At 51.8% G+C, this 18,062-nt stretch overlaps 4 protein-coding genes across 4 annotated transcripts; all 4 read right to left on the bottom strand.

Annotated features, from left to right (window-relative positions):
* Positions 1 to 676, bottom strand: LOC138645938 (histone H1C-like). Its single transcript, XM_069735416.1, has one exon. The coding sequence runs from the start codon at positions 631 to 633 to the stop codon at positions 1 to 3; it is 633 nt and encodes a 210-aa protein (XP_069591517.1). The 5' UTR covers positions 634 to 676.
* A 6,801-nt stretch (positions 677 to 7,477) lies between these two features.
* LOC138645937 (histone H2A type 1) lies at positions 7,478 to 7,895 on the bottom strand. The gene has a single exon (XM_069735415.1). It carries the CDS (start codon positions 7,868 to 7,870, stop codon positions 7,478 to 7,480), a length of 393 nt encoding a protein of 130 aa, XP_069591516.1. The 5' UTR covers positions 7,871 to 7,895.
* A 3,280-nt stretch (positions 7,896 to 11,175) lies between these two features.
* Positions 11,176 to 11,562, bottom strand: LOC138645936 (histone H2B 1.2). The gene has a single exon (XM_069735414.1). The coding sequence runs from the start codon at positions 11,558 to 11,560 to the stop codon at positions 11,180 to 11,182; it is 381 nt and encodes a 126-aa protein (XP_069591515.1). The 5' UTR covers positions 11,561 to 11,562; the 3' UTR covers positions 11,176 to 11,179.
* A 2,694-nt stretch (positions 11,563 to 14,256) lies between these two features.
* On the bottom strand, positions 14,257 to 14,667 carry LOC138646140 (histone H3). The gene has a single exon (XM_069735603.1). It carries the CDS (start codon positions 14,665 to 14,667, stop codon positions 14,257 to 14,259), a length of 411 nt encoding a protein of 136 aa, XP_069591704.1.
* Positions 14,668 to 18,062: the final 3,395 nt, after the last annotated feature.

Below are 18,062 nucleotides of genomic sequence, written 5' to 3'. Positions count from 1 at the left end.
TTATTTCTTAGCCGCGGGCTTCTTGGCTTTCGCAGCCTTCTTAGCCGGACTCTTGGAGGGTTTGGCCGCCTTCTTAGCCGGACTCTTCGTCACCTTCTTGGGCTTGGGAGCGGCTTTCGGCTTCTTGGGGCTCTTGGCCGCTTTCTTAGCAGCTGCGGGCTTCTTGGCCTTTTTCGGGCTCTTCTTGGCCGCGGTCGGAGCCTTTTTGGGCTTCTTCGGAGATTTGGCGGCTTTCTTGGCAGCAGCGGGTTTCTTGGGTTTGGCCGCAGCTGCTGGCTTCTTCTTGGCCACTTTGTCCTTCGTCTCCTGCTTCTTGTTCAGCTTGAAGGACCCGGAGGCGCCGCTGCCCTTCACCTGGAGGAGGGCGCCCTTGGTGACCAGAGACCTGACGGCCAGCTTCAGGCGGCTGTTGTTCTTCTCTACATCGTATCCTCCGGCAGACAGAACCTTCTTCAGGGCGGCCAGAGACACCCCGCTGCGCTCCTTGGAGGCGGACACGGCTTTCACGATCAGCTCGGAGACGCTGGGGCCGGAGGATTTATTGCTCTTCTTGGCGGCGGATTTCTTCGGCTGCTTCTTGGATTTGGCGGCCGGTTCTGCGGGAGCGGCAGCTGGCGCGGTCTCTGCCATCATGTGCTGCAGAAGCAAAACGAAAATACTTCTTGATAGGAAGGAAAATACTGAGGCCGGAGCTGGAGGCGCCTGTTATATGTACAGGCTTACTGCGCACTGATTGGCTGCTGAGCTGCACCGTCCTGAGCTCCTATTGGCTGACACTGGACACAGGCCCCGCTTCCTCCCAGCTGAGTCCGGGTTAAGCTCCGCTCTCCCCTTGTGCTTCCCTGCCCGGGATAAAAGCCCTTTACCGGCTAACACCGGACAGCAGAGCGCGCTTCCTCCGTCGCCTCCCCTTCTCCAACATCTCCACCGGCCATTTGTAGCCGTCACTAGCAGAGATGCCGGGAAAGAGCGGAGAGAATATCCCGGGATCATCGCCGCCGTCCTCCCGATCTGCACCTCACTGTGTACCCGGGGAGATAAATCTGCTGCGGGAGCTCGTTCCTCCTGTCCCCGGCTCTTGTCACCATCACAGGGATCTTTACTCCAATGTTTATCGCACAGGAAGCTGATTGTACGATGTGGGGACGAGCTGGAGCTGCTGAGAACCCAGAAGGGTAACACAGGCGACGGCCTCCGCTGACTGCCCCCTCCCTGACCTGTGATATCACTGTACCCCATAAGTGCAGAGTATTGGGGGGGACACGTGTTGCACATTAGTAGATGATCCACATCGGGGGCTGATTGCAATCACCTGTCCGATGTTTCTGATTGTGAATATCACCTATCTTGATATACCAGTTTAGTACAATTAGGTATTCCGTTTCTTTGTCTTTAGGATTAGGACATAGATGGTCCTTTCCCACTCACAGAGATAAATAGGACCGCACACATGATTATGCACGTTTAATATACTTGGTAAGACCTAAGTCCATCTATTTTTTTCTTTCCTTTTTTTATTTTTTATTTTCTGTTTTTACTTGGTTGTTTTTTTCAATATTTCCTCTCAGAATTGGAGACATCTGTTATATAAAAAAAAATCATGACTAATGTGATCTCAATTGTCCTGTGTAAACCTATTATCAGAACATATATTATGCCATATAACATTTATATTAAATCTATGTGAAACTGTTCTGCAGCTAATCATCACCGATTTAACGTCTTATCTAGACCAGACTAGAACTGTTCTCTTTTTTCCAAAAATATTCTTTTGTATTTTTATTGATATGAATTTTGGTTCAATACTGTATTTCCATTTTTGATGGACACTGATTGTATTATATTAAGATATTATCTCTTTCTGTTTTATGTACTCCAGTTTGACGAAGGTCAATGTTATGACCGAAACGTTACAACGATTTTCTGAAACATATATCTCCAATAAAATTTTCTTTTTTTCAAGCATATAAATTTTGAGTGCCGAAACATTCTTTCAGATTAGGATCATCGCCGCCGTCCTCCCGATCTGCACCTCACTGTGTACCGGGGAGATAAATCTGCTGCGGGAGCTCGTTCCTCCTGTTCCCGGCTCTTGTCTCCATCACAGGGACCTTTACTCCAATGTCTATCGCACAGGGAGCTGATTGTACGATGTGGGGGCTATCAACCCCAAATTTTCAGGGTGTGTAGAGTACCCCTAGCGAACCAATAGTGTAAAAAATTGAGGGTGGCACTTTGAGGGCACCCCAAAAGTTATGCCCCCCCCCCCAAAAAAAAAAAAAAAAAAAAGCCTCCTTCCTATTAACCTAACAATTCTGAAAAAATAGCCCAACTAATGAATTGTTCCTCTACACACTATGAAAATTTCAGGTAGATAGCCCCAATCTGGGCTGAGCAGTTACCCCCCAAAGCTGCCCTGCCCATTGAAGCCTATCGCGCACAGTGTCACTGCTCAGCCTGATTTGTGCCTATCAACCCCACATTTTCAGGGTGTGTAGAGGAACAATTCAAGAGTGTAGGTTAATTTGTTCAGAAGTTTGGGGGTGGGCATATTTTTGGGGTGATCTCAAAATGTCCCCCAAATTTTTACAGCACTGGTCTACTAGAGCTACGGGTACGCTACACAACCTGAAAATGTGTGGTTGATAGCCACAAATTGGGCTGAGCAGAGACTCCCCAAAGTGACCCTGCCCATTGAAGTCTATGGTGCGCAGGGTCACTGCTCAGCCCGGCTTGGGTCTGTCGACCACAAATTCGCAGGGTGTGTAGAGGAACACTTTAAGAGTGTGTGGTAATTTTTTTCAGAATGTTTTGGGTCAACCGGGGCATTTTTTGGTGGGGCACAACGTTTGGGTTGCCCTCAAAATGCCCCCCAAATTTTTACACCACTCCTCCTTTGCTACATATCGAAGTATTGGCAATGCTGATGAGTATACTGGTCCCAGCGATCACTTGGCTGGATGTGGAGATGTGCAGAGGAAAATTGAGGATAATGAACGGGATTACAGCAGCACCCCACGTGCGGATGGCGGTGCCGAGAAAATCTAGTGCATCAGCCTCATTCTGGAGAGGTGCTGACATGAAGGATTGATCAGCTCTCCCTGCGAGAGAGAGAGAAAGCCCGGAGCCTGATGTGACGCTGCCGGGTCTGTAAAGCGAGTGTGTAATGGGGGTCAGCACACACGGCCACTAAGGAGTTAATGGAGGCGGATATTCCTGTATCTGGGATTGGTCGGCGCCTGCGGATGTCTCTCGCTCATTGGCTGATTACAGATCCGTTGATGGTTTTGAATTTGGAAGCTGAGGTTCTGCTAGATGGCAGCTCTATAGTGTAAGGGCACGGTAGGGACGGTCCCATCTCCAATATTTGTGACATATAGGAATCCTTAGCCAAACCGTAAACACCTTTACCAAAGTCACGGTGTGTTTCGAAGTCCGACAGCCGAGCAGGTGCGTTTGGAGGTCTGGCAGCAGGACAGCGCATTTCCAGATCTAACAGCTGTGGAGGGGCAGATCCGACAGCCGGGTACATGTGCTTCGAGGTCCTGCAGCTGCGGCGGAGTGATTGGAGGTCCTGTCACGTAGATATATATCCAGTTAGTGCAGTGTACGGGGAACACAGGTGTTGGTTCTGCCCTCTACAGCCCCTGTCCTGTATATATGTATATATATATATATATATATATATATATATATATATATATATATTTACAGTGTATACATTGTTTGCGGTGTATAGGGGACACAGCGCTACCGGGGCCTGGGGTGAAGGTGCCGCATCTGTGGATACTCTGATAATGAAAGATCAGCTGGAACACGGGAAATAAGAAGTTAAACGGAGGAGACACGTATGTGTGCCTGATGTACGTAGACGTCTCTCCTCCATTTAACTTCCTATTTTCAAGGCTGAGCTTTCCCAAGGCTGCCCGCTCATTGTCTGATCACAGGATCCGTTGGGAGATTTGAATTTCCTGCTCATAATCTCGGAAGGATTGTTACCGGTCACTGCTGATAGCGGAGATCACAATCCGGTCACACCCGGAACAGCGCGGAGTCCTGTCCTCCCAGAGAAGGCGCCGTCACTGATGAGGAGAATCACCCGCCCAGTCCGATACTCCGGCACGTCCTAACTACATGTAGACCTCAGCGCGGAGTATCAGACACTAATGAGGGGACATTTCCTGCGAGCTTCGCAGACGACACTCGCTCTAGCACAAACGTCCGTAACCTCTCTAACCTTATACCCATTTGCACATCCCCCGCCTCCCCAGTCCCACTAACAGGAGCTCTGTGGAACGCCCACTCTGTCTGCAACAAGCTCTCCTACATCCATGATCTCTTTGTTACTACCAAACTTTCCTTCCTCGCCATCACCGAAACCTTGCTCACCCCTTCTGACACAGTCTCCCCTGCTGCACTCTCTTATGGTGGCTTCCACCTTTCCCACACACCCCGCCCCAGCAGCAAACATGGCGGAGGAGTTGGTTTTCTCCTGTCAGATAACTGTTCCTTCACCCCAATCCCACTGCCACCCTCTGTTACCCTCCCTTCCTTTGAGGTGCACTCTGTGCGCATCTATTCCCCCACCAACCTCCAACTGGCTGTCATTTACCGCCCCCCAGGGCCAGCCACCATCTTCTTTGACCACTTCACCACCTGGCTACTTCATTTCCTTTCTGCGGACATCCCCACTATCATCATGGGTGACTTCAACATCCCCATTGACACTTCCCTCTCAGCTGCCACTAAACTTCTAACTCTCACTTCCTCCTTCGGCCTCACTCAATGGTCTTCTGCAGCCACTCACAAAGACGGTCACACATTGGACCTCATCTTCACCCGCCTCTGCTCTCTATCTAACCTCTCTAACTCACCTCTTCCACTCTCTGACCACAACCTTCTCACATTCTCATCTCTCTCCACTCCATGTCTACAATCCCCACCCCACAAACTTTCACACCCTCGCAGAAATATTAAACATCTTGACCTACACTCATTCTCTGAATCCCTCCTCCCCCTCACAGGCATAAGTTCCATACACAATGCGGATGACGCTGCTGCTCTATATAACACCACAATAGCTCTAGCTTTGGAATCTGCTGCCCCACTTACACATACCAAAGCTCGCAAAATCAATAGACAGCCCTGGCACACCAGCCTGACCAAAGAACTGAGGCGAGCTTCCAGGGCTGCTGAGCGCAGATGGAAAAGATCCCACTCTAACGAGCACTTCATCGCATTCAAACAGTCCCTCACTACTTTCAAGACCACACTCGCCACAGCTAAACAAACCTACTTCTCATCTCCTCTCTCTCTCACAACCCTAAACAGTTATTCAACACCTTCAATTCTCTCCTCCGTCCCCCAGCACCTCCTCCCTCCCCACTTATCTCTGCTGAAGACTTTGCCTCATTTTTCAAGCAGAAGATTGATAGTATTAGAGACAGTTTTGGTCAAAAACCCCCAGAGCTCTTCCTCCCGATTTCCCAGCCCTCCACCTCCAAAACCAACTTCTCCACCATTACAGAAGATCAACTCTCCACTCTACTCTCAAGATCGCATCTCACCACCTGTGCACTTGACCCACTCCCATCCCACACCTCACCACAATCTTCATCCCAACCCTAACCCATCTCTTCAACCTATCACTAACAACTGGTGTTTTCCCCTCAAGCTTTAAACATGCCTCAATCACACCTATCCTCAAAAAGCCCTCTCTTGACCCATCCTCTGTATCTAGCTATCGCCCTATATCACTTCTCCCCTTTGCCTCAAAACTACTGGAACAACACGTCTACCTTGAACTGTCCTCCCATCTCTCTTCTTGCTCCCTCTTTGACCGCCTACAATCTGGCTTCCGGTCACACCATTCCACCGAAACTGCCCTAACTAAAGTCACCAATGACCTCTTAACCGCCAAGAGCAAGCGACACTACTCTGTCCTCCTCGACCTGTCGGCTGCCTTTGACACAGTGGACCATTCCCTATTATTACAAACCCTCTCCTCCCTTGGCATCGCAGACTTGGCCCTATCCTGGATCTCATCATACCTAACAGACCGGACATTCAGCGTCTCCCACTCACACACCACCTCCTCACCTCGCCCCCTATCTGTCGGAGTCCCACAAGGTTCAGTCCTTGGGCCCTTGCTCTTCTCCATTTACACCTTTGGCCTGGGACAGCTCATAGAATCTCATGGCTTTCAGTATCACCTGTATGCTGACGACACACAGATCTACATCTCTGGACCAGATATCACCTCCCTTCTAACCAGAATCCCTCAATGTCTGTCCACTATTTCATCCTTCTCCGCTAGATTTCTGAAACTTAACATGGACAAAACAGAATTCATCATCTTTCCCCCATCTCAAGCGACCCCCCCCCAACGAACCTATCCATTACAGTAAATGGCTGCCCACTCTCCCCAGTCCCACAAGCTCGCTGCCTCGGGGTAATCCTTGACGCTGATCTCTCCTTCAAACCACATATCCAAGCCCTTTCCACTTCCTGCCGACTTCAACTCAAAAATATTTCCCGAATCCGTTCATTCCTCAACCATGAATCTGCAAAAACCCTAGTCCATGCCCTCATCTCTCGCCTTGACTACTGCAACCTCCTGCTCTGTGGCCTCCCCTCTAACACTCTCGCACCCCTCCAATCTATTTTAAACTCTGCTGCCCGACTAATCCACCTGTCCCCCCCTATTCCCCGGCCTCTCCCCTCTGTCAATCCCTTCACTGGCCCCCCATTGCCCAGAGACTCCACTATAAAACCCTAACGTACAAAGCCATCCACAGCCTGTCTCCTCCATACATCTGTGACCTCGTCTCCCGGTACTTACCTACTCGCAACCTCCGATCCTCACAAGATCTCCTACTCTACTCCCCTCTTATCTCCTCTTCCCACAATCGTATACAAGATTTCTCTCGCGTATCACCCCTACTCTGGAACCCTCTACCACAACACATCAGACTCTCGCCTACCATTGAAACCTTCAAAAAGAACCTGAAGACACACCTCTTCAGACAAGCCTACAACCTGCAGTTACCACCGATCGACCAAACCGCTGCATGACCATCTCTACCCTCACCTACTGTATTCTCACCCATCCCTTGTAGATTGTGAGCCTTCGTGGGCAGGGTCCTCATTCCTCCTGTACCAGTTATGACTTGTATTGTTTAAGATTATTGTACTTGTTTTCATTATGTATACCCCTCCTCACATGTAAAGCGCCATGGAACAAATATAATAAATAATAATACTCCACCTGAGGGTCTGAGACTCCGTGTGGGATTGACCCATTCATCTCCTATTATTCTGTGGATATGTGCACCAACACACGAACTGGTGGCGTCAATGGTGTATGTACCATCAGCCTCACGTGAGGACCCCCGAGATAGGCGGCGCCGGCTCTTGTGATGACGGTGTGGGTGGCTCTTAGAAGAGCCTTTGGTTTGGTAGAGATTGGCGGCAGCGCTCACTTGCTCTTGCTCGCCTTGCTGCTCTCGGTCTTCTTGGGCAGCAGCACGGCCTGGATGTTGGGCAGGACGCCCCCCTGGGCAATGGTCACCCCACCCAGCAGCCTGTTCAGCTCCTCGTCATTGCGCACCGCCAGCTGCAGGTGACGGGGGATGATGCGGGTCTTCTTGTTGTCCCGGGCAGCATTGCCGGCCAATTCCAGGATCTCAGCGGTCAGATACTCCAGCACAGCGGCCAGATAGACCGGAGCGCCGGCGCCGACTCTCTCAGCGTAGTTGCCCTTGCGGAGAAGCCTGTGCACACGGCCAACTGGGAACTGCAGTCCTGCCCGGGATGAGCGGGTCTTGGCCTTAGCACGGACCTTTCCTCCTTGTTTGCCGCGTCCAGACATGATGCCGATAACTAAAGACAGAAAATCGTATGGAGAAGAGACCGTGTTGTGTCGCCTTGTATAGTCTGCTGCTCCGCCCTCCTCTCCTGTCATTGGATGAATCTGAAGCTGCCAATCAGGAAGAGTCTTGAGGAACCGCCAATGAGCTGCCGAGGGCGGAGCTTATTACTGCTCCTTGCTCAAATGAGTTTCTCACCCAATAGAAAACGTTTGTTTTGAACAGAATAGATAAGGGGTGAAAACAGATATTTGTCATGGAGCAGAAGGAAATGCAGAAATATTCTGTTGATTTGTAGTTTGCACTTGTTGAATTTGTGACTGCTATCAGCAATAAATTACAATGACAGTCGGGCGGGTGAGGGGTTAATCCCTGTCAGTGCTTCTCCTCCGCTCCATCTGCACAGGCGGAGGCTCCTCTCTCACCCGCTTATTATCCTGTGCAGATCCCCTGTGGTGTCCGCGCTGATCCTATCACAGCCTGACTGAGACAAGTCTCCTATGTTCTGCCCGGAGCCTGATGTGACGCTGCCGGGTCTCGGGTGGGGGAAGTCGCCGGATCTGTAAAGCGAGTGTGTAGTGGGGGTCAGCACACACGGCCACTAAAGAGTTAAATGGAGGCGGCTATTCCTGTATCTGGGATTGGTCGGCGCCTGCGGATGTCTCTCGCTCATTGGCTTATTGCAGATCCGTTGATGGTTTTGAATTTCCCGCTCAATCTCTGTTCTTTGTCCGTCGGATTATTACCGGCCCCTCTGCTGGAGGGGCGATCACCGATAATACCGGGTCCTGTCCTCCCATCTGTCTGCCCCCAAACACGGGGATCGGTTTTCTTATCGGTGGCCATTATTATTCTGGGGAGGTTCTAATAGTCTTCAGAGGCGCCATCCATCCGAAACATTAGTGTCCGGGACGTGGTCATCACACAGGAGTCTCCGTACCCGGTACACAGGGCGTCCGTCTATCCAGCTGCCTCACACAGCCACATCCCCTGTGAATATTCGCTGCCCTATTCACCCCACACGGATCTGATCAGGAGAATATTACTGTACAGCCTGTTCCCCTGTAAATCCGTGTTATATTTTATAGATCAATATGAAGAGACCGCATCACACGACGTCAGCGGACCAGTTCCAAGATGAATGACGGGAGATCAAAAATAGTAAGGGGAGCAGACACCGCCCCAGTATATGTCAGGAGGATATAACGGACACTGCCCAGGCTGTGACCACTGCGGATATTACAGGCAGCCGCACAGGGGATCTCACACCGGCATAGACACAGCCCGACACCGGCCCCGTCCTCAGGATCTTCGGTTTTCACAGAGAATATTCCATTAACCCCGGGCCAGGACTCATCCCACTTGCTCTTTTTTCCTGGCTCTTCTGCAGGAGATCAGTCCTTATATTCCCGGCATTAGTGACATTTGTGCTATGATGAGGTCACCAGTACTTGGGCATCTTACAGTCAGATTTGTGATCGGAGCTCTCTGCACTGCAGTGATTTTATCTCATGTTATATTAACCCTTTGCTTTCCGGGCACATGGTGGCACCCGATCATTGATGGTGCCACTATTTTCATTTTTGCTGATGGTGGTTGATGTTTGGGTCTGACTCTTGTTTTTGGCTTCTCCGTTTGTCACCCTGAACAGTCTCCTCCGAGATCTGTGACATTCGTTATACATCATTACATCCGGTGCTAGAGGATCTTATCCTGCGATTATATTGGGATATTTCTCCTAAGAATCGTTGTTCCCCTCCTCATTCTCGGAGCTTCTACATGTGGATATATTGCCCGAGAGACGCCAGTCCTGACACTGGATGAAGCGGGGGAGGAAAAGTGATAGAACAGAAGGACGATCAGTAACTGAGCAGGAATCCTGTGAGGAGGATGTGACACCGATAATGTAACTGTCTGACCTGTGAGATCCCGACACCACAGGGTAATGTTCTGAGCAGGGAACTCTCAGCAATCTTAATAATAATTTTATTTATATAGCGCCAACATATTCCGCGGCGCTTTACAATTTATAGAGGGGACTTGTACAGACAATAGATATTACAGCATAACAGAAAGCACAGTTCAACATAGATACCAAGAGGAATGAGGGCCCTGCTCGCAAGATTATAGACTATGAGGATCTACACATGATCGTACATTTCCCATCACTGACCTCCTGCCTGCAGCCGTAGGACTGATCTATAATGGGGAGACATGGTGGGATCTGCTGGGAAATGTCTCTTGTAGGATACGTCCCTGACCAGTATATCGTCTCCACAATATTGATTGTGATGGGAAAGGGACGATCTGATCGTCTCCATGTCAGACACACGGGCACATCACAGCAAGTGGAGAACAGGAATCATAATAAATGTTCCCCCAGAATGCCGAGATCTGTGCAGCAAGGGGTTAAATAAGAGAAGTCCTTGAATACACAGCAACTCGCTGAGAAATGCCCAGATTATTATTCCTGAGGTTTTCTCCCCATCTCCCTCATCACCAGGTGCAGAGCCCCGGGCGGTGCGAGCAGACACATCGGGGAGACGGGAGAGGACACCGGAGCAGCCGCAGCTCTTATAGTGAGGCTGTGGGGGGCTCTTATAGCGAGGCTGTGGGGGGCTCTTATAGTGAGGCTGTGGGGGGCTCTTATAGTGAGGCTGTGGGGGGCTCTTATAGCGAGGCTGTGGGGGGCTCTTATAGTGAGGCTGTGGGGGGCTCTTATAGTGAGGCTGTGGGGGGCTCTTATAGTGAGGCTGTGGGTGGCTCTTATAGTGAGGCTGTGGGGGGCTCTTATAGCGAGGCTGTGGGGGGCTCTTATAGTGAGGCTGTGGGTGGCTCTTATAGCGAGGCTGTGGGGGGCTCTTATAGCGAGGCTGTGGGGGGCTCTTATAGTGTGGCTGTGGGGGGCTCTTATAGCGAGGCTGTGGGGGGCTCTTATAGTGTGGCTGTGGGGGGCTCTTATAGTGAGGCTGTGGGGGGCTCTTATAGCGAGGCTGTGGGGGGCTCTTATAGTGTGGCTGTGGGTGGCTCTTATAGCGAGGCTGTGGGTGGCTCTTATAGCGAGGCTGTGGGTGGCTCTTATAGTGAGGCTGTGGGGGGCTCTTATAGTGAGGCTGTGGGTGGCTCTTATAGTGAGGCTGTGGGGGGCTCTTATAGTGAGGCTGTGGGTGGCTCTTATAGTGAGGCTGTGGGGGGCTCTTATAGTGAGGCTGTGGGTGGCTCTTATAGCGAGGCTGTGGGTGGCTCTTATAGCGAGGCTGTGGGTGGCTCTTAGAAGAGCCTTTGGGGTGAGGAGCAGAGCACGGAGCCGATCACTTGGCGCTGGTGTATTTGGTGACGGCCTTGGTGCCCTCGGACACGGCGTGCTTGGCCAGCTCTCCGGGCAGCAGCAGGCGCACGGCGGTCTGGATCTCCCGGGAGGTGATGGTGGAGCGCTTGTTGTAGTGAGCCAGGCGGGAGGCTTCACCTGCGATGCGCTCGAAGATGTCGTTGACGAAGGAGTTCATGATGCCCATGGCCTTGGAGGAGATGCCGGTGTCGGGGTGCACCTGCTTCAGCACCTTGTACACGTAGATGGCGTAGCTCTCCTTCCTGCTCTTCCTCCGCTTCTTGCCGTCCTTCTTCGGAGTCTTGGTCACGGCTTTCTTGGAGCCCTTCTTGGGCGCAGGCGCAGACTTGGCGGGATCAGGCATGATGAGACCGGTCTCAGCACAAGTGAAAAGAATAATGATCCTGCGCCTCCCAGAGCGGCGGAATTTATAGCCCGGCCATGCAGATGAGCGCTGCTGTCAGACCGCCGTGCTATTGGGTGATGAAGTCATGTGACCAATGGGACCGTCTTACGCTCCGCCCACTGCAGCTCATTGGTGGTTCTGCAGCTGATATTTCGCTTTTCAGCACCCTCCATATAGCGCTGTAAAGCACTTATAATGCTGAATACATCTAAATAGTGCTGTGAAGCGCCATATACCGCAGTGCACCCTCATATAGTGCTCTATGTGTTCATGTAGCTCTGTTTACCCTTCATGTGCTGCAGTATACTCCAATATAGTGCTGCTATTCATCTGTATAGTGCACAGTACCCCCATATACTACAACTTACTGACAAATGATTGTGCCACATTATGCAGACAGTTACAGTGCAGCGCCGACATGTTACACTCCGTATATTGCAGTAATGTCTCCAGATGGTGCTGGGAACCCCGTGTAATTCTGTATACCTCCATATAACAATGCAGTGCCCATCTGTATACCGCTGTATGCCCCCTGTAATGCAGAAATCCCCACATACAGCTGTGAACCTTCCATGTAGAAATAATTTTTATTATTATTATACATTTTTATAGCGCCATTTATTCCATGGCGCTTTACATGTGAATACGAATAATCACCTCTATACAGTAATGCATCTTTCCGAACAGTTCTTTGTACCCCCATATAGTGCTGCACACTGTGATACAGCGGTATAGTGCAGTAAGTGCCCAGTGCTGAAATATAAATGTATATAGCTGTGGATATTCCATCCGATGATCTTCCGGTTTAGCCGCCGGTGGCGCATATTACAGCAGATGCCGCATCACACAGCGGAGATCACAGCTTGTTCTTATCAATGTGGCGGCTCTGATAAGAGCAACAGAACCATCCGCCCACACAGCATCAGAGGACGGTACCGGGACCGCGGAGCAGTGTCAGAATTACCATCCGCCACAATGTAAGATTTCCGACCCCGTAGTATGCGGAGAAGTCGGCACTGATGAGCATTGTACCAGCATTACAGCGATAGCACCAGGGGAGAGCAGAAGTCAGGTCCGAGCAGTCAGGTGCAGCCTCTCACGGAGATGTGGGCGGCTCTGATAAGAGCCTTTGGGTTGTGAGGACAGAACACAATTAACCTCCGAAGCCGTAGAGAGTGCGGCCCTGGCGCTTGAGCGCGTACACCACGTCCATGGCGGTGACGGTCTTCCTCTTGGCGTGCTCGGTGTAGGTGACGGCGTCACGGATCACGTTCTCCAGGAAGACTTTCAGGACACCGCGAGTCTCCTCATAGATGAGGCCAGAGATGCGCTTGACGCCTCCTCTGCGAGCTAGACGGCGGATGGCAGGCTTGGTGATGCCCTGGATGTTATCACGGAGCACCTTCCTGTGCCGCTTGGCGCCGCCCTTCCCGAGACCTTTCCCTCCTTTGCCGCGACCAGACATCTTCCACGTAGTCAGCAGAACACGATGACTGATCGGCGCAGAGTCCTTCCTTTATATAGAGAGTGAGCGGACCGGAGCGAGAACCGCAGAGATGACGCGTTTCCGGAGCGAGATTTCTGGTACTGAATTTACAGTTAGCTCCTCCCTTTAGTCTCTGATTGGTTGAGCACAGAACAGTTGCTAATTTTGAATTTCCCGTTTATTGTGCTCTTATTTTCCCGCTTCTCTATTCTTCTAATCTCGGCGCCGCTGCTCGATCTGTTGGTCATCTAGATTTTTGTCATTGTTATTTCTGTTGCTAGTTTCCAGCTTCTGCCAAATGTTAGAAAGTAGAATAAAAGTATATTTTAGGGACAATGATCTACAGAGAACTCATCTGCTCCCCGGCAGTCACTCATCATTACACGTGGTGCCGGCCATTACCAGTCCCTCAGAGCAGGGAGCTGCATGTAACCAGTCCCCCTGCGGCTCCAGCCCTGGAGAAGATGGGAAAAGTCAAATATACCAGAATTACATAACGACCCACCACAAATGTGATCTGTAGCGACCATCGCAGCACACGGAGGGATCTGCTCAGATCAGTGTCAGGCAGAATAGATTCACATAAAGGCGCCTTAACCGATCTGGGGGACAAATGAGGTTATTAACAGAAACTAAGCGCAGAGATCTCCGATCAGAAAAATAGAAAACAACCTAAAGCCGCAGGACTGAGGAGGCGGCACTAGGACCCAGCGCGTGCGACAGCAGATTGTGATCGGTTATGATCCTCGGGAGCGCGAGCAGCAATTTCAAATCCACCGGATTGGTAAATGACCACAAAACATCAGCCTAAAGAACCGTGCTCAGGAACCGACCAATCACCGATTACTTTTACTCCATTAACTCCTTAGTGACCGCGTTCCTGCAGATCCACCCCATTTACTTTGCGCTGTACAGGAACCGCATATCCACCACCACAGACCTGGGCTGTGCACTGTACACACTTTACCCCGTCCTTTAATAACTAATATCGCTGATCACCTACAATATCTGAAGCAGCAGCCGCCGTCTATTAACTGATCGGCCGTGCCTGCGCTTCCTACACGGAGAATACGCGCAGAAGAGGGACCGTTCAGGACTCGGCTCATTTGTGGAAGGATTTGGTGGCTCTGAAAAGAGCCTTTGTGTTGTGGTCGCTGCCGGGGCAGATCTAAGCTCTCTCCCCACGGATTCGGCGGGCCAGCTGGATGTCTTTGGGCATGATGGTGACCCTCTTGGCGTGGATGGCGCACAGGTTGGTGTCCTCGAACAGCCCCACCAGATAAGCCTCGCTGGCCTCCTGCAGAGCCATGACGGCCGAGCTCTGGAAGCGCAGATCGGTCTTGAAGTCCTGGGCGATCTCCCTCACCAGGCGCTGGAAGGGAAGCTTACGGATCAGCAGCTCGGTGGATTTCTGATAGCGGCGGATCTCACGGAGAGCGACTGTTCCCGGCCGGTAACGATGCGGCTTCTTCACTCCACCAGTGGCGGGAGCGCTCTTCCTGGCGGCTTTAGTGGCCAGCTGCTTGCGGGGAGCTTTCCCTCCGGTGGATTTACGAGCGGTCTGCTTAGTTCTGGCCATGACTCTGTATAGACGTGTCGTGCACAGATGTGATGAGCGCAGCGGCGGGAGCAGGGTATTTATGCTCCGGTGCGCGTCCTCATTGGTCTCTGGGAAACACGCCCCCTGCGCTCCACTGGTTCTTTCATGAAATAAAGTGGCCAATAAGGGTTGATGTGTTTGACCAGTTATTGTTGTTATTTGCTTCCCTGTGGATGTACTAGTTCCCCTGTAGGCTATCCAGCTTACCGGTATGTTCCCTTCTTGATTTCCTTCTATATTTGCTATGACAGCAGTTTACTGGATTTATGTGTTTTATGTATTTTTGTGGATATTGATTTGTATTATGTTTTGTGGGACTGGTTCACTCCTTTCTTTGGTTTTGTATGTTTATTGGAGTTGTCCTTATAACCCGAGACATCTGGGTAATATTAATAGGGGGGCTATACCAGTGTTGTCTCGACCCCACTTTTCTGAGGCGCTTATTGATTATTGTTTGGATATTGTTATTATTCCCTGCTCTGATCATACAGCTCTGCGGGGAGGAGGTGATGGCACTGATCATACAGCTCTGCGGGGAGGAGGTGATGGCTCTGATCATACAGCTCTGCGGGGAGGAGGTGGTGGCTCTGATCATACAGCTCTGTGGGGAGGAGGTGGTGGCTCTGATAATAAAGCTCTGCGGGGAGGAGGTGATGGCACTGATCATACAGCTCTGCGGGGAGGAGGTGGTGGCACTAATCATACAGCTCTGCGGGGAGGAGGTGATGGCTCTGATCATACAGCTCTGCGGGGAGGAGGTGGTGGCACTAATACAGATCTGCGAGGAGGAGGTGGTGGCTCTGATCATACAGCTCTGCGGGGAGGAGGTGGTGGCACTAATCATACAGCTCTGCGGGGAGGAGGTGGTGGCACTGATCATACAGCTCTGCGGGGAAGAGGTGGCTCTGATCATACAGCTCTGCGGGGAGGAGGTGTTGGCTCTGATCATACAGCTCTGCGGGGAGGAGGTGGTGGCACTGATCATACAGCTCTGCGGGGAGAAGGTGGCACTGATCATACAGCTCTGCGAGGAGGTGGTGGCACTGATCATACAGCTCTGCGGGGAGAAGGTGGCTCTGATCATACAGCTCTGCGGAGAGAAGGTGATGGCTCTGATCATACAGCTCTGCGAGGAGGTGGTGGCACTGATCATACAGCTCTGCGGGAAGGTGATGGCTCTGATCATACAGCTCTGCGGGGAGAAGGTGGCTCTGATCATACAGCTCTGCGAGGAGGTGGTGGCACTGATCATACAGCTCTGCGGGGAGAAGGTGGCTCTGATCATACAGCTCTGTGGGGAGAAGGTGATGGCTCTGATCATACAGCTCTGCGGGGAGGTGATGGCTCTGATCATACAGCTCTGCGGGGAGAAGGTGGCTCTGATCATACAGCTCTGCGAGGAGGTGGTGGCACTGATCATACAGCTCTGCGGGGAGAAGTTGGCTCTGATCATACAGCTCTGCGAGGAGAAGGTGATGGCTCTGATCATACAGCTCTGCGGGGAGAAAGTGGCACTGATCATACAGCTCTGCGAGGAGGTGGTGGCTCTGATCATACAGCTCTGCGGAGAGAAGGTGATGGCTCTGATCATACAGCTCTGCGGGGAGGTGATGGCTCTGATCATACAGCTCTGCGGGGAGGAGGTGGTGGCTCTGATCATACAGCTCTGCGAGGAGGTGGTGGCACTGATCATACAGCTCTGCGGGGAGAAGTTGGCTCTGATCATACAGCTCTGCGGGGAGAAGGTGATGGCTCTGATCATACAGCTCTGCGGGGAGAAGGTGGCTCTGATCATACAGCTCTGCGAGGAGGTGGTGGCTCTGATCATACAGCTCTGCGGGGAGAAGGTGGCACTGATCATACAGCTCTGCGAGGAGGTGGTGGCACTGATCATACAGCTCTGCGGGAAGGTGATGGCTCTGATCATACAGCTCTGCGGGGAGAAGGTGGCACTGATCATACAGCTCGGCGAGGAGGTGGTGGCACTGATCATACAGCTCTGCGGGGAGAAGGTGGCTCTGATCATACAGCTCTGCGGGGAGAAGGTGATGGCTCTGATCATACAGCTCTGCGGGGAGGTGATGGCTCTGATCATACAGCTCTGCGGGGAGGTGATGGCTCTGATCATACAGCTCTGCGGGGAGAAGGTGGCACTGATCATACAGCTCTGCGAGGAGGTGGTGGCACTGATCATACAGCTCGGCGAGGAGGTGGTGGCACTGATCATACAGCTCTGCGGGGAGAAGGTGGCTCTGATCATACAGCTCTGCGGGGAGAAGGTGATGGCTCTGATCATACAGCTCTGCGGGGAGAAGGTGGCTCTGATCATACAGCTCTGCGAGGAGGTGGTGGCTCTGATCATACAGCTCTGCGGGGAGAAGGTGGCACTGATCATACAGCTCTGCGAGAAGGTGGTGGCACTGATCATACAGCTCTGCGGGAAGGTGATGGCTCTGATCATACAGCTCTGCGGGGAGAAGGTGGCTCTGATCATACAGCTCTGCGAGGAGGTGGTGGCACTGATCATACAGCTCTGCGGGGAGAAGGTGGCTCTGATCATACAGCTCTGCGGAGAGAAGGTGATGGCTCTGATCATACAGCTCTGCGGGGAGGTGATGGCTCTGATCATACAGCTCTGCGGGGAGGAGGTGGTGGCTCTGATCATACAGCTCTGCGAGGAGGTGGTGGCACTGATCATACAGCTCTGCGGGGAGAAGGTGGCTCTGATCATACAGCTCTGCGGGGAGAAGGTGATGGCTCTGATCATACAGCTCTGCGGGGAGAAGGTGCCTCTGATCATACAGCTCTGCGAGGAGGTGGTGGCACTGATCATACAGCTCTTCGGGGAGAAGGTGATACCTCTGATCATACAGCTCTGCGGGGAGGTGATGGCTCTGATCATACAGCTCTGCGGTGAGGAAGTGATGGCTCTGATCATACAGCTCTGCGGGGAGAAGGTGGCTCTGATCATACAGCTCTGCGACGAGGAGGTGGTGACACTGATCATACAGCTCTGCGAGGAGGTGGTGACACTGATCATACAGCTCTGCGGGAAGGTGATGGCTCTGATCATACAGCTCTGCGGGGAGAAGGTGGCTCTGATCATACAGCTCTGCGAGGAGGTGGTGGCACTGATCAAGCAGCTCTGCGGGGAGAAGGTGGCTCTGAACATACAGCTCTGTGGGGAGAAGGTGATGGCTCTGATGATACAGCTCTGCGGGGAGGTGATGGCTCTGATCATACAGCTCTGCGGGGAGAAGGTGGCTCTGATCATACAGCTCTGCGAGAAGGTGGTGGCACTGATCATACAGCTCTGCGAGGAGAAGGTGATGGCTCTGATCATACAGCTCTGCGGGGAGAAAGTGGCACTGATC

The sequence above is a fragment of the Ranitomeya imitator genome, chromosome 7, assembly GCF_032444005.1.
Source record: "Ranitomeya imitator isolate aRanImi1 chromosome 7, aRanImi1.pri, whole genome shotgun sequence".
NCBI lineage: Eukaryota > Metazoa > Chordata > Amphibia > Anura > Dendrobatidae > Ranitomeya > Ranitomeya imitator.
The sequence above is the reverse complement of the archived record's forward strand: the minus strand, read 5'-3'. Positions and strand labels throughout refer to the sequence as shown.